Below are 17,120 nucleotides of genomic sequence, written 5' to 3'. Positions count from 1 at the left end.
ATACTGCAACTCAAAACTTCCTTTTCTAAGGGTGCAGAAGGTCTTGCGCTTCACAATTAGGTCATGACAATATACAGCTTACCTAAAAGTTATACAATAGCATTATTTTATTTATGGACTAAACAGAGAAGCCAAAACTGAACCACAACTACAGGGGACAATATACAAATGAGAAATAATCCTGTGACTATTTGAAATGAACTGGATGTGTTGCGGATTATCTAATTGCTTTTTAAACTTTACAGATGAAGAAAGTGAAGCTAAAAGAGATGACTCAACTCAGCCTAGTTCATTCCATTACACTGCTGCCACCATGTCTAGCTAATTAGGCAGAAAGGTATTTCATTGAATCTGTTTTTTTTCCCAAACCCAAGAGCAATCAACATAGAGTAAAACATGTTAAGTGCAAAAAGATTATAAGTACAAGAGACAGAAGTCCTGTGCTTTGGTTTTTAATCTTACTGTCCTTAAACAACAGGAAAACAGCCTAGAACATAAAGTTGTTATTACAAAAGAGAAACCAGTAAATACTGGTTACTGAAAATGAATTTTTCTTGACTGGCTCCCTAAGTAAATATATACTTGGTATTAGTATCAGCTTAGAGAAAAAAAAATGGTACCCTGGGAATGTTTACTGCTTTCCTCAACTTAGAATTTTATACTTATACAGTCATTTAAAGAAAAATTTTTTTTAAAAGATTTTATTTATTCATGAGAAACAGAAAGAGAGAGAGGTAGAGGGAGAAGCAGGCTCCATGCAGGGAGCCTGATATGGGACTCGATCCCAGGCTCTAGGATCATGCCCTGGGCTGAAGGTGGCGCTAAACCACTGAGCCACCCAGGCTGCCCTAAACAAAATTTCTTAGGGAGAAATGGTCATTGATAGTACAAGTCACCCCTTTAACTACTTAATTTGAATTATCATTTACTATAGCCTATGTATTCTTTATACTAAAATTGGGATTTTTAGGAAGTTGAAAATGTATGCCCCATCTGAACACATTTCTAGGAAAACAGCAATACCTTCACAATCTTATTTTGCATAACTGCTTAACAAGAGACCTTTTTCATCATTCCATTTTTTTTTGCAGAAATTTTACTTCACATTTTGAAAAACTTTGAATTATCTTAGAAATACCTGAATATCATATTTATCACCCAGGACAGTAACTTGCACATCGTAAACTAGTAAAATTGTTTTATTAAATGTGTATATTAAAAGGAAGAGACTTGAGGCACCTGAGTGGTTCAGTCGATTAAGCAACAGACCCTTGGTTTCAGCTCAGGCTGTGATCTCAGAGTCACGAGATCAAATTCTAAGCCAGGCTCTGCTTGAAATTCCCCCCCCCCCGCTCCTCCCCTTTCTAATACGCACATGTTCTCTCACAAATATTATCTTAAAAAAGGAAGTGACCTATTTTCAACATTTGGTTATTTTGGAATTAGGGTACCCACAATCCTTTAACTGGCAGGTTATTTTAACATTCTGCTAAATAGTGCATTTACATAATAACTTCTTTGGTACAATGCCTGATGAAATCATGTACTGTTTATTTATTTACTTATTTTTAATTTTTATTTATTTACGATAGTCACAGAGAGAGAGAGAGAGAGAGAGAGAGAGAGAGGCAGAGACACAGGCAGAGGGAGAAGCAGGCTCCATGCACCGGGAGCCCGATGTGGGTTTCGATCCCGGGTCTCCAGGATCGCGCCCTGGGCCAAAGGCAGGCACCAAACTGCTGCGCCACCCAGGGATCCCCGTACTGTTTAATAATAATAATAATAATAATAATAATAATAATAATAATAATAATAAATCAGGAGGCTCTACAAAATAGCTTAGAAAAACAAGTTTTCTATTTATTTAAAAATAAGTTTGTAGTTACTACATTGCAGGGACAGGAATTCTTACACATACATTCTAGTTTGTATAAAAGGATTCAAAGAATTATGCATCAAAACTAACATAGAAAGTGTCCACATAACAGTAAAGAAAGGTCCAATCAATATGTACAAAAAGAAAGGGCACTGCTATTCTGATGTGAGACTGCTGTTCATAACATGATATTCCAGGTTTCTGGAAGGAAAAAACAAAAACCTCAATAAAGCTAAATAATTTGTCTTTAAACTCTGTGTTACTTATTACATACAACAGATTTGCTTGTGTTTAACATTGTTTTCTGTACAAAATAAGTATAATTTTAATTTTTGAAAATGTGTCAGTTTCAACTTTAACCCTCTAGGTCAGTTACTTTTAAAAAATTGAGCTACATTCTACACGTCTAAATATCGTGTGACAGGATTTAAGTTTTCTAAAAGATCTTTAAGAAGACCTCATCTTCTTGCAGTTTTAATATGGTCCAAAAATGTAACTTTGTATTTTTGCCTCAATTAATAGTTTATCGTGATTAATCAACACACACAATCTTAAAAAGTAATGAGCATGTGTGTGCCCTCTGCATCATATCATGTGTACTATATATCATTTCAAACCTATTCTTAGCTCCTTAAATGTAGAAACTCATAGCCACCCACTATTATGTATTTGGTTTGTGCCATATAAAGGTTAATTTCCTGATGATTTTATCTGCATTAAAAAAGTATTTCAACACAGAGCTATCAAAACTAAAAATAATATATATTTATAGCGCATAATATTTTCTAATTATTTTACTGCAGTGTGTACAAGATTTATCTCTAGAGCGTCAAAAGTGGTAGTTACAGTCTTCTGACTCAATTTGACCTCTTGGCTACTGTACATAGTACAAAACATCATTTGTAGTGCTTAGCTCAGTATAATTAAGAACATAAGTAGTTTCTTAGTAAATGTAGTATTTAGTTCAAATCACTTGGAAATTTGGGGAACTGAGGAGAAGTGCAAGGAGTAAAGGTATATTTTTCTAATTTTAATAGGAAAATAAATTCTCACCTAAACATAACTAAACCACATCACAACCTCTTATGTAAAAAATACTTTCTTAAATACTTTCTTAGTATGGGGGGTAATTCATGGAACATAAAATTACTTCCCCTCTTATGACTTTTAAAATCAAGTGTTTCCTGCATATAAGGAGAACGCTTATAAGCCCTTTAAACACTCAAGTATCTTGGTCCTTTCAACCTACTCAAAAATAAATTTCAGGTGAACAAAAACATTCAGAATAACAATTTGTTTTCATTAAATAGAAAATTGATAATCAAAATTGCTTCCAGTTGACATGTGAGAGATACATAGGTATTTATGGACAAAATGGAATGCTAGAATTAAATACTACTATAATGTGTATTAGAAGTCAAATTTTAAAACATGTAAAAGTTGTGAATATCACATAAGCAAAAAAGTTATTTGAATACATTTGCTAAAATGTCTGATTAATATACCACACTACAGATAATGGGCAGTTCTAGATGTTAACACACTGCTGCTGCATGAGGATCTTTTAGTAGACTAGTCTATCTTTTGCAATTCATTTCCAAGTGTTAACTAAATTCAGCCAAATTTTTATTTCAGATGTGACATGATCAAGCTCACAATTATCCTTTAGTTATTCTAATTAAATTTGAGGAAAATACTTTCATAATAATAGTCTTAGACAATAGTCTTCAAATTTGTGAAGCTGTGCCAATAATAAAAACAATGGAAACAAGACCAACAAATCTTTAGTACATAAATTTATGCAGAAACCAGTCTAATGACATATTAGTAGATTGCAAAGGATAAAATTTTAAGAAGCTATATATATATTGCCCAGTTGTGAGATTGTAATTAGACTGAATGTTTAAACTGCTCATTTGCAACATTTTATAATTTTTTCATTTGACTAGGACTAGAGACTGCTGGGGTGGAGGGAAAGAATATTAGGGTTAGGTACTTAAAAATATATAAATTGATTTATATTTTCCATGTATGTAACAAGTTATACTTCTGAAACTTTCAATAAACTTGAAGCTTTTATTGCTCACCTATGACAACTGTCAACATTTCCTTTTGCCCTATGAAGAGTACATACATGGTGTCACTGTCTCAAAGAGGATACTTTTCCAATATTTTTGATATTTGGTCAAACAAAACAAAAATATGGCAATGACTTAAATTTCTCAATTCAACTTTTGCATGTATAGAAGCTAAATTATAAAAATATAAAATCTAAATATATCTGCTATTACTAATACATAATTTTAAGTGTCTCAATTACAAAGAATCTGGATCCAAGTCATTTTTGCTTTACTAAGAAACCAGTGTCTAATGATGTCCAAATAAGGTCATAAATATACAGTGTCTTTAGAACAGAACAATACATTTACTTGTTGCAGTTAAGATGGTAAATAATCATTTCTTTGCTAATCCATACATCATATTAGAGGTATACTCCACTCTAAGACTGTGTACGCTCTTCCTTTTTCTGTACACACCTTAAAACTATACACATAACTTTTACAAAAATGGATTTATATATAGCCTATTATTTTTTTCCAACACAATGCAGATAACATCAGGAAATTACATGTTTCAAATAGATTGCCTTCAAAAGCAACACATTACTTTAATGACTTAAATCTCAAACATACACATTATTCTCAATAATGGTGTAACTGAAAGACTCATTTTACTATACAACCAAGCCATCCATTTCTGCATTATGAAGAGTTTAACTACTGAATTTTAATTATATAGTTAAATATATTTGTTAGAAAAAAATAAATATACAAAAAACCTGAAAAATTTGAAATTATTTCTCAACTGCAAAATCACAGCAATCCAGTTAAGATCTGGAAAATGGTTTACTTAATTTCACGGGAGGATTTCTGTACAAATTTAGTTACAAATGATCTAAAAAAAGCCCAAATGCATCACTTTCCATTGTTCTTCAATACAATTAAATGACTGACATTTATCCCTACCAGAAATAAGAAATGATTATGTAATGTATTTTGCCAAGGTTCCATTAAAGACTTTATTTTTCTATATCAGGGTCATGCTGATACACATTTTCCCATCCTCACTTTTTAAAAATGTAGTATCTGAAAATTTTGGTTACATTTTTGTACCATACCAGTCCTCAGAAAATACTACATTCTTTAAACTTTTTAAAAAATGGACAATAATTTTCAAACAATAGAAATGGTATTTATGTTGGTTTTTAAGGTATAAAATAACTGTACCATAAACAAATAAATAACTGCTTTCCTTTTCCATAGCAGTACATATAGCAATACATTCTCCTAAGTCATATAGTTATCATTTACAATAGACAACTTAATTTTACTAATGATGCAAAAAATAATAGAATACAAGGCACAATCATTAAATGGAATTTTTCTTTAGGGTGTATATTGACATACCAGCGTGATAAGGATACCATAAAAAGTGCAGAAAAAACACAATGTGCAATGAGACCACTGTATAAAACATGATTGCATAAAAAGTGATTTGGCCTATTTTAACCTTTAATAATTGAAAATAACCAATCTTCCCCTTAAAATTAAACTATAAAGTATGACATTTTAAAATTATTTTTATTCTACCACTATCTAAAAAATCCTGAAAAAAGAATTTATACCTGGGTAATAGTATATAAGTATGTGTTTGTATATATATTTAATTATACCCATTTATCAATATATACACATACACACACAGACACATTTCTTTGTAAGTCATTTTAGCCTATTAGATATGTCTAAAGTTTAGAAACGACATTAATCCAGATCAACAAGTAAACATCAAATCCCATACCTTTTTCCTGTATTTTCCTTGAATCCTTTAACCACTTAAACATTTTCTCTAAAACATCTCTGTCAAAGGACCCACCAGTGCATTATTTTCTACTATTAAGTACCAAAAAAAGATACATCTCAGCATAACTCTTTTTAATAACGTGCTCTTTAGAATAATATATAGCCTTTCCAATATTGAAAAGTGTATGCTGTCCTGACAGTCAAAAACAGGCTTTCCACTGCACTGATTCTCAGTCTTTGGCACAATAAACAGAGATTGAGTGATTGATATAAGAATCAAGGTCTGAAAAATTAGACAGTCAAATGTTTTCCAATGTGGATATGTTTCCTTTTCATCAGTACATTTTCTCTTACGTTTGGCAGAAATGGAATACAGCAAAAGCCTTGTCTAGATTCTTTGTAGATGAACATTCTATAATTAAAATTAAACTTTTTAGGGTATCAAATGGTGGGAATTTTATATTTATCTTTAGAGGAAACACACTTCTTAATTTACTGCTACTCTGATAACATCTGTCTTCCTAGGGGCACGACTTCTGTATCAATAGAAATGTACCTGGCTTGGTCAAAAATAATTCATTTTAACATGAAATGCTCTATCACTAGGAATATTATGCTCCTTAAGAGTGTAGCAGAACTGTCTTTTCCAGAAATAAACTGGGAATTCATTATAGGTCCTCAATTTCTTTTGTTTCGAACAGTGAATGAAATGAATGTTGAAATGCATAACCTATCTAAGGGCAATAAATAGCAAACATTTAAAATATATATGTATATATTTATATATATATATATTCATTTAAAGAAGTGAAGTGTCTTGTAAGTTTGTTTTTTTTTTGCAAATCAAATCATAACATTCCCTAATCCACCATAGCAGCAAGGAAGCAGAAGCCTTAGTTCTACGTATTCCTTAACTGTACCTGCTTTATGATTTCAAAGTAAAATATTTTGGTACAAGTTACCAACCAATTAAGTTAGCTTTTGCTTTTTCAGTCAACTTTCGGACTCGTCCTCTACTAGAAGTTCCAAAAGTCAAAGAGGTGTCTTCGAACAACAGCTGCCTCTGCTCCTCTTCCGAATCATCCTCATTATAGAAAGCTGTCCTTCGACCTTGGTTTCTAGTTCTCATGTGGGGTTCAGAGCCTTTAAGTTCCTCAAACTCTTCTTCCTCATCCATAGGATCATCTGGCTTTTTTCGGTTACTTCTTCTTAGCATTTTAACACTTGTAGGAACTATGAGATCTGAATCTAGTTTTTGTGTCTTCATCTTCCTTTTTGGTTTTCTGCCTCCACGACTTTTTTTCTGTAACAAATCCTCCTTTACGGTATTAGTTTCAGAAAGAAAACTGCATGTTGAAGAAGGAACTACTTCATCTCTGATTGAATGCACATTATTTTGCTCTGAATTCTCTGGCTTTGCATACTGTAGCTTTTTGGGCTTTCTACCCCTTTTCTTGTGGATAACTTCACCACTATTGGTATTAACTTCTACCTTAGGCTTCCTTCCAGGTCCTCTCTTCACAAGTTTAGATGGCTGCCCTCCATGGCCATTTACTTGAATGCTTCCAGGTACAAGAGCATTGTTCTTACAATCTGCTAAAAAGGAACAACAGCACACTTAATACATGGAATTGCTTTTTTAATTTGACCCTCAAACTAGTCAGTAAAAACACTGCTATACTTAGGTAACAATGCAATCCTAATTTTTGTTTTACTAAAATGAGAAAAAGAACCAGCAGAAGGCTAATAGTTGAATAGCATTATTTTCTACTGAAAACTCACAGAGGAGAAAAGATCCTCAGTGAAGTCATTAATGATCTCACATGAGGGAAATGAAACTCAGAGCAAATAATCTGTCAATACTGTAAATTATGATAGAGCTGGGATTAGCCAAGGCTTCTTACTCCACTACTACCTTTACTACACATTTTAATATAAAAGCATTTTTTCCATTACACAAAATGACCCTATGTATTTGTACAGAGCTTAGCAACCACAAAGAACTTTATTGTTTACCTCATTAAAAAGTTTTCTGTACTCCTACCACCTTTAAGCAGTTCAATTATGGAAAATGACCTTATATAAAATCCATGACATTTTAACTTGGCAATCCCCTTCTACTTACCTCTAATCATTTATTTCCTGTTAGGGATGGAATAAAAAGCAACTATCAAGACTGGAATGATTCTAAATCTTATTTGAGTCTATTTTGGATGTGATCATCATACCCTCTCTAAAATCACAGAAGATTTTATAGTCTAAATATTTCCTTAAGTCCCTCAGAAGTAAAAAGGATCTCCTCTCTTAATCCTACCACATAAGGAGTTTCAGAGTACACCTACTAGAATAATTTACATCAGTTATTCTCCATAAAAACCACCATGCCTTTGATATTCTTCACCTACCCTAACTATAAGAGTAGAAAAAAGTTACTCTTGGTCATGAACTATGTTCTCAGAATTGTTTAAAAAGGATTAAATAAACAACTAAATAGCAGTTTTCTTCACAAGCTCTTTGAAACAGTCCTATATCCTTGTGCAATTGAATGTCAAATGATTTATTATCATAAGTGTACTGACTCCATGTATCAATCAACTCTATTATGTATGCCACCATTATAATTGTAACAAATTCCATGATAAAGGCCATTATGCTTCATAAAAAAAAATCAGAAAATTCTGAAGATCAAATTCTAAATCTACAGGATCTCCATCATGATGAACTGCCCTCTGTGTTGAAAAAAAAAATGCTATTACTCTATCAGATGAAGACATGTATTATCACTTTTTCCTTCAAAGTTCTCAGATTTTTTTGTTTGGTTGTGATGGGTATCCTGCAATATAATATTCTAGAGGAAATCCATAGAGAGATGAAAACTGCTTTTAAAGAGAATGCTTCTTCAAAATGGTATTTTTTTTGCCATAGGTTTAATTTATATTTCATGTATATCAAGGAAAAAATCAAGGTCACAAGTGGTCAGAGCCAGAAGCAGAGGGAAAGGGCAAAGTTGTCATTTCCTGACCCACAGAGTACAAATAATTTTCTTTAGTGGTCTTCTAGTATAATAAGGGGTAGGGAAGCAGGGGAGAAATGTGCTTGTGTGTTTGTGAAAAAAGTATTTTCTAACACACAATTATACTTAACCTGAGGATTCTATATACTTAACCTGAGGATTCTATATATCTTGTTTTACATTAAGACTACTAAGACAAGGATTCTAAATTTCCAGTCCATACACCCACTATAGAAATTCTACAGCTTGGCTTCAAGGACTCCATGAATGTCTTGAAATGGTCCAAATTTTGTGTTAATACGCCTATATGCATTTTCTGGGTAAAGAACTACAGATTTCATCAACTTTACAAAGCAATACATAAACTAAAAAAGGTTAAGAACAAAGGTAGCTCTCTTTATGTTGATCTGTGCTGCTCAACAAGGTAGTTACTAACCATGTGGCTATTAAGCACTTGAAACACAGCTAATGCAACTGAGGAACTGAATTTTTAATTAAATTTAAGTATGTATAGTTTGAAATATTGATTACATGCTGAAATGATATTTTGATATAATGGATTAAATAGTATAAATTCTTAAAATTGGTAATTTTACCTGTTATTATTACATGTAGTAGCTACTAGAAAACTTAAATCATGCTTGTCATGGTTTATACTATATTTCCATTGGACAGCACTGCCTCTTGATTCTATTAATCCAGGTATCAATATTTACATAATAATGACTTATTAGCTAGTCATATTTATATACTGTACTGGTAACTCATATATTTGTGATACTCAAAACATGTAAATCAAATTGGTTATTGGACTCGTCCCCCCCAACATAATGCTAGAATCAATTTACTCTATGCATTTAATTTCTGTAGGGTTCAAAGTGACAGAAGCAAGGCCTATAAATATACTATATACAATTTTTTTTTTAAGATTTTATTTATTTATTCATGAGAGACAGAGAGGGAGAGACACAGGCAGAGGGAGAAGCAGGCTCCCTGCAGGGAACCTGATGTGGGACTCGATCTCGGGTCTCTAGAATTACGCCCTGGACTGAAGGTGGCGCTAAACTGCTGAGCCACCCAGGATGCCCATATATACAATTTTTAATTTAGTTCAGAAAGGAGTAATATAAAAATATAAAACACTCATATACACAAAGTCATTTGCTTCTGTACATGTATTGCCCAAACGAGCATATTTGCTTGATTATTCAAATACTTATTGTCCACTATATACTAAGTACAGGTGATTAGAGAAAGTAAAGACAAGAGTTCTTTTCTACTGGATATAGACACATGTAAAAAAGAATACTCTAACTGCCACAAAAAGCTGAACTGGGTGTTCTTGCAAATAAAAGATGAAGTGCTTGATTCTGTCTGAAGGACTCAAGAAGAAGCTTCCTGGAGTAGATGATATTTCAAAGTAAGACTTGAAAGGTAATAGGAAACCATTAAATTGGAAAAAAAAAAAAAAGACATTCCAAAGAAAGAAGAAGAGGGCAATGGTATTTCAGTGACTTTCAAGTGGTAGAGGATAGGTGGCATATGAAAAGGAGAAAGAATGGGATACCTAGGTGACTCGGTTAAATATCTGCCATCGGCTCAGGTCATGATCCTAGGGTCCTAGGATTGAGCCCTGCTTCAGGCTCCCTGCTCAGTGAGGAGCCTGCTTCTCTCTACCCCCACCATGCCCTCCTCTCCTGCTTGCTCTCTCAAATAAATAAATAAATAAGTAAGTAAGTCAATAAAATCTTAAAAAGAAAAGAGGAGAAAGTAAAGAAAGCTGGAATGTTAGGCAGGAGCCAAGTAATGAAGAATCTTATATAAAAGGCAAAAACACTGAAACTGACTTCACATATCATTTGAAAGCAGGGAAGGATGTGTGTGTGTATTGTATGGGCGTGCACACAACATGTGCCAGAGTGCAAAATGATCAGAAAGATCATTTTTGCATAATGTGGAAGAGTTGAGAATGGAGGCAGTAAGACAAGTTAGGAAACTAAGATAATAGTTCAGTTGAGAAATTATGTAGGCCTGAATTAAGAACACAGAAGTGATAGGAGGAATGGATTTTTGAGATATTAAGGAAGCATTAGTAAAAGAAACTAACGACTGTGAAGTGTATCTGGAAGAGAAGGCCAGCTGACTCCCTGATTTTAAGCTTATGTAGGGGGGTAGATTCCAATGCCAGTAATCAAAAAGGATGTTTCAGTTGAAAAATTAAATTTTGAGAGGTTTCTAATAAAACTGAAGAGGAAATTGTTTACGCATACTTTGGAAGTCATGATACAAAATGCTTATTCTTGAGCTGCTTACTGTCAACAAGCCATAATTGTTTTAACATGTCACAGGGTGTATTATGTAAGTTACTTTCTCCATCTTTCAAACATAAAGTTTTTATAATGAAAATATGCAGATGAAAGAATTTGGAAGCTTAACTCTAAAGGGTTAAAAGTTGTATCACAAAATAGTGGTCGGGCTGTAGACAACTCTGTAGACAACTCTGATGAGTTACTATTTAGGGAAGGGCAGTGTGCTGAATTTTGTGATTGAAAAAGAACTTAATTTTTCTAGATAAGTAAAGACTGCTACATTGGGTTAATTAAATCCAATTTAATTTAAACTTTTTGAATATACTTAAGGTGGTATAATAATGAAGTTAGGAACTATTTAATATAAAAGCCTTTGATTCTAAAATTTGTTTTCATTTCCATATAGCAAGGTTTTCATGGCTTTTAAGTTTAATGACAACAGAGCTTGCTTTGGGCACAAAGCTACAAATCAAGAGATGTCTCACTGAATCTATCAACTAGTACAGAATATGTGCCTTTTAAATGAGCATACTAATAAAGAGAGGATATAAATGCTACCTCCGACAAAAAGCATCATTTTTAAAGAAATATGTACTATGTATCTTGGAAGATACAAAGAACACCTTACCTTGCTCAATGATAGGTGATGACTTTGTAAGAGTGGATGTTTTTGAGAGTACAGATGATTTCACTTTACGTTTGACTGGCTTTTCCTTTTCCATGTTTTCTTTTGCAGAATTATTCCTAGTGCCATGACTAAAACTGGATTGACCAGGGCTTGAAAGAGTATTCAAGGTTTTGGAATGTTTCACAGAATTCTCTAGAACTAAAACACATACACATACACACACACACACACAAAATTAAAAGCTAAGAGTTATTTAACCTAAAAACAAACAAGGAGGTTGGGATTGCTTCTAACATGAGTTAGCCAAAAGGATAAAACCTCGGGGTTGCTTAATGTTTCCTCAGGAAATCTACTTTTTTAAACAGGAAAAACAGTTTCAGATCTTTTCGACACTAACAAGTTACCTCAAGATTATAAAGGCAACTTGGCAAATTATTACCAAGTCTGGGTACCAGGATTTAAATTCAGGCAGTTTGGATCAGAGTTGCCATTTTTAAGCATTACTCTACACTGACATTTCTAAATCTCAATTTTTTCTTATTAAAAATGAAAACAAAAAAGAGCAAAAACAATAAAGAGAGCAAAACCACTTTCTGCCCGAATTTACTAAAACCCAGTATATTTTACTTGGCAAAATAAAAGCTTAAATTTGAAAATTATATATACTTCACTTTAGAAACTATAACTGATTCTTACTTGTTTTCCCTGGCATTGCAGATGTATTAGCTTTTGAAATTAAAGTCTTTGCTGCTGAAGAAGTAGATGGCTGTTCAGTGGTAACTGGATCTACAATCACTCGATTGCTTCTGGTTCGAACTACAGAACTGGATTCTGTTTTACCATTTATCTGAGTGGCATTATGCCTTGGTGGAACTGTTCGTGTAGGTGTAGAGAATGGAGAGGTAGAGATATCTGATTTTAGCTGGGGTTTTAACGTCCTTTTTTTCCGTTCAGGGCTGTAAATAAAATAGTATCATTAGTCATTCTTATACCTTTATGTAGATGAATAAAATAGTTTAATAATACTGTTGGATTCAATATTTGTACTATTATGAAATATGTTAAAATATGAGATTTGTAGTGGATTTCATATGGTTGTGAGCCTTTGAAAGTGAATATTTAGTGAAGGATCGCCATAAATGCTACAGTTATATGACAGAAAGCATGATGCCATCACTATCCTAAAAATGCTGTTTTACTGTATAGATTTAGCAGTTTGAATTTAAGCACTTACACTAGTATAGCTTTAGTTAAAAGATTAAAAATCCTCCACATCTTAGGAACTTGCATGTCAAATATATCATTCTGCAATATAGGGAATAGTAAAGGAAGTATTAAAAAACACCAAGTTCTATCATTTAGATTACAAAGTTATAGATCAGTTGATGCTTTTTAAAAGAAATCAAATACCTTGATGCAGCACTACTGGAAACAGAGCTGCTTCTGTTTCTTTTCTTCCTCCTCTTGGTTATTGTATTTCTTTTATGAAAACGAAGAGCAGATTTATAATCTGATAAAACTGAACTAATGTGTTCTTCAAAGAAAGCAGACAGGCGCAAACTCATGCTGTAAATCTGTGGTAAGAAAAAAAAGTTTAAACATTCCTCAAAGGAAAATGCTTGTTCAGTAAATATTAACATACAAATAGAGTATTTTACTAGCGAGTAGTTTTAACAATTTGAACAATACTTTCCCCCAATCTCTTTACATGAAGAGTAAAACTAAAGCTGCTTACAATTATTTTTATATTTAGATTAGAAATATTCCAAGTTTCCAGATTCTTTTCTTTTTTAAAATATTTTAAGTATTCTCTAATCCAACACATGGTTCAAACTTAGAACCCTGATATCAAGAGTTGCATGCTCTACTGACTGAGCTAGCCAGGCAGCCCCAGATTCTTAAAGTAAAAGCCTTAATATCAATTCAGATGGCTCATGTAGACAAAATTCCCGTGAACTCTGTCACACTGAAACTGTCTCTGAGGTTTTGGGTTCTTAAAAAAATATTTATTTATTCATCAGAGATACAGAGAGAGAAGCAGAGACAGAGGCAGAGGGAGAAGCAGGCTCCATACAGGGAGCCTGATGCAGGACTGGATCCCAGGACTGGGATCATGCCTGAGCCAAAGGCAGAAGCTAAACCGCTGAGACACCCAACCCAGGCATCCCTATCTCTGAGGTTTTGAACCTGTTTTCTTTTCCACTGCTACTTAGGACCAGCATCTATTCTTTTTCATTTCACTTCCATATAGCATCCCTTTGTGGGGTCTTATTTGCCCAAAGAGAAAATGATATTTATAACTTTATTCATTTTTATAAATCATTCACAAAAATGCCTTTCCATTAATGCAGAACACAGCTGGAAAAGTCAAGCCCACATAACCCTAAATATATACCAGGACAATATGTATGTGAGTTGTGTTTAAGAAAAGTAACCATTCCTAAACATTAGTGACATCATTGTTATTTTATAGAAGGAAAAAAAATAGACGTGAATTCTTTTTTTCCACTAGGAATACCATTAAGAACATAACAGAAAATCAATTTTGCTCTAAATTTTAATTAAAGCAACATTTGGCTACTTAACCTACTTTTCTACTGATTTCATTTAATCTAAACACAAAAACAATTTAATTATATACCCTTGATCTTTTGCTTGGTGTATAGGCTTTTGAATTGCTAAAAATAAGTCTGACATCTTTACATAATTCCATTGGTGACTCATAATTCCCAGCCTCCAAAGTTTCTCTAACAGTAGCAAAATCCATTGGAGTGTCAATGATGTCTCTGTAGTCCTAAGAGAAGAAAAGCAGGTGGTATTATTAACATCACTACCACAAAGTATTACTACTCAGCACAGGTATTCATATACAATTTCTGTGATGAGTACAAGTCCTAGAATTATTAATAATCCTTTATTTTCCTCATCAAGGCTTTTTTTCTGATAATTTTTATTTTTTTCATGTCCTCTCCCTTTCTTGCAGTAAACACAGGATTTTTCTCATTCAAGAACCTAATAAATTCTGCTTCTTTTTCTTAGAGAAAAGGTAAAGGGTAGAGTTGTTCTGGAAAAGGGGGATTAAGAGTACTGAAAAAACTCAGCACTACAACTAACAAAGTTTGGTGTAAGAAATCCAAAATTTTATATTATCTTTGAACTCTAAAGGCTTTTACTCACTGAAATATAATTGTGACTTTAAAATAAGGAGATAAAAACAATGGAACTATGCTAGTATCTATCCCATTTGTGTGGAGGCCTGAGTTCTAGTAACCTCAACTTTATTACAAAAAGGCTATTACATAGCCCTGTGGTAGGTAACTTTTTTTTTTTTTTCCAAAATATAGCTTCAGTTTGCACCATCAAGTTTAAATTATAATCAAATATGTTTGACCCTAAGGCAAATAGGAGGATAACCTTTTACAAACAGGCAGTTTTATTTCTTAACAATCTATATCGCTTTTATTTCTTTTCTTTTTTTTTTTTTAACCTTACTTGCATTGGCTAGAATTTGCAGTCTTATGTTGACTTATGTTGAATAGCAGTGGTGAGAACAGGCATCTTTGCCTCGTTCCTAGTATTAGGGGGGAAATTTTTTTTAATGATTAAACATGACTTAGCTGTAGGTTTTGAAAAAGACCTTCTTTATCAAGCTTTCAAAGTTCCCCTTTATTCCTAGTTTCCTGAAGTTTTTTTTTTCTTTTATCATTAATGGTGTTATTTTCTTACATTATTTCTTACAGTATTTGGCATCTTTCCATCATCATAGGGCTAATTACATTAATTATATTTTTTTATTTTCTGTATTCCTGATGCCCTGACATTTTTTGGGTTCCTTACAGACCTGAGGAGAGACTGCCCCTCTTAGGACCAACCAATTCTTACAGATAGCAAAGGGCGGCACTAAGGACACAACTTTCATATGTTAACCAATTATCTCTTTATCTAATACCCACCAAGCCAGTATTTCCTCTGCCCTGACTTGTCCTAAGGCCAAGTGCCAGACATCCTGAGACCACTTCTATGCCCTAAATCCCACTGAAATTATTTCAACTAGCCAGTCCTAAAGTATTTACCCTGCTCTGCCTTGCCTTTCTCATAGAAATCCCAATAAAGGCTCTGTTTAAGCATCTCCCTTACTCCCATCTTCTGCCACTGGACCAAAGCCTGATGCTTCCTTTGTGGCTCTGTCATTCAATGACAACATTCTGGGACTTGTGAGCACAATAAATTTCCTTCTAAGCCCCATACTTATTTCCTCCTGTGGCAATGCTGACTGTATCATAGCCAACATGTACATTCTTAGAACAAATGGGTATTGCATTTTGTCAAATGCCTTTTCAAATGCATTAACTGATCTGATCATGTAATTTCTCTCTTTTGATATGACAAAGTACACTGACTAATTTTTGAATACTGAATGAGCCTTTCATCCCTGGAAAAAAACCCAGTTTGTCATGGTATAAAATAATTTTTATATATTGTTGAATTCTATTTGCTGATATTTTATTAAGAATATTTGCATTTTCTTTTATACTTTTTTTGTCCAGTTTTAATATCAGGGTAATACTAGTTTCATAGAATGAGTGGAAAAGTAGTCTCTTATCTATCTTGTGGAAGAGACTATGTAGAATTTGTGTTAATTCTTTAAATATTTGGTACAATTATCCAGTAAAGACATCTGGACTTAAGAGATTTCTTTTTTGAAAGCTTTTAATTACAAATTAAATTTCCTTACTGGTTATAGGGCTATTCAAATGATCTATCTCATACTGGGTGAGCTGTAATAGCTTGTACTATTGAGAATTGGTAAAGTACAAAGTAGTTTGCACTTGGAGAATTGGTCCGTTTCACGCAAGAGGTCAAATCTGTATGTATAAAGTTGTCTGTAGTATTCCTTTATTATCCTTTTGGTATCTATAGGTTTTGTAATGATATCCCAAATTGCATTCCTGATATTAGCAATTTGTGTCTTTTTTTTTAGCTTTGTGAATCTTAATGGAGCTTTACCACTTTCGTAGATCTTTTCAAAGAACCAGCTTTAGGTTTTATGGATTTTTGCTATTGTTTTTCTGTTTTCAGTTTCATTCATTTCTGCTTTTTTATTTCCTGTCTTCTGCTCACAGTAGGTTATTTTTATTTTTCTAGGTTCTTGAGGAGAGAGCATAGATTACTGATATGAGATCTTTTCTCTTCTGATGTACTATTTAGTACTGTAAATTTCCTTGCATAGTTTTAGCTTCATCCCATAAATTTGGTATTTTGTATTCACTGTTATTTATTAGTTCAATTTATTTCCTGAAAGACTTCTTTGATCCCACAGATTATTGAGAAACATATTTATTTAGTTATCAATCAAGGGATTAGAGATTTTCCTGCTACTTTTCTTTATTTCTGGTTTGATTCCATTGTGGCCAAAAAACACACTGCATGA

General features: G+C 33.0%; 1 protein-coding gene and 1 long non-coding RNA gene across 6 annotated transcripts in view; one reads left to right on the top strand and one right to left on the bottom strand.

The window, feature by feature from the left end:
• The window catches only part of LOC140636741 (uncharacterized), a 41,961-nt gene that overhangs the window by 12,957 nt on the left and 11,884 nt on the right, over positions 1–17,120 (top strand). The window lies entirely within an intron of this gene.
• The window catches only part of PHIP (PHIP subunit of CUL4-Ring ligase complex), a 131,716-nt gene continuing 116,435 nt past the window's right edge, over positions 1,840–17,120 (bottom strand). For 3 of the 5 annotated variants that reach the window (XM_072832277.1, XM_072832275.1, XM_072832279.1), the window contains 5 exons: positions 14,331–14,483; positions 13,100–13,263; positions 12,386–12,645; positions 11,690–11,887; positions 1,840–7,335 (listed from right to left, as the gene is read on the bottom strand). In XM_072832277.1, coding sequence (XP_072688378.1) covers positions 6,698–7,335; positions 11,690–11,887; positions 12,386–12,645; positions 13,100–13,263; positions 14,331–14,483 — 1,413 coding nt within the window. In that variant the 3' untranslated portion in view covers positions 1,840–6,697. Of the gene's footprint in view, positions 7,336–11,689; positions 11,888–12,385; positions 12,646–12,924; positions 12,995–13,099; positions 13,264–14,330; positions 14,484–17,120 lie in introns of those variants that run through there. The other 2 variants (XM_072832276.1, XM_072832280.1) reach the window with 2 other exon arrangements.

The sequence above is a fragment of the Canis lupus genome, chromosome 7, assembly GCF_048164855.1.
Source record: "Canis lupus baileyi chromosome 7, mCanLup2.hap1, whole genome shotgun sequence".
Taxonomy (NCBI): domain Eukaryota; kingdom Metazoa; phylum Chordata; class Mammalia; order Carnivora; family Canidae; genus Canis; species Canis lupus.
The sequence above is the reverse complement of the archived record's forward strand: the minus strand, read 5'-3'. Positions and strand labels throughout refer to the sequence as shown.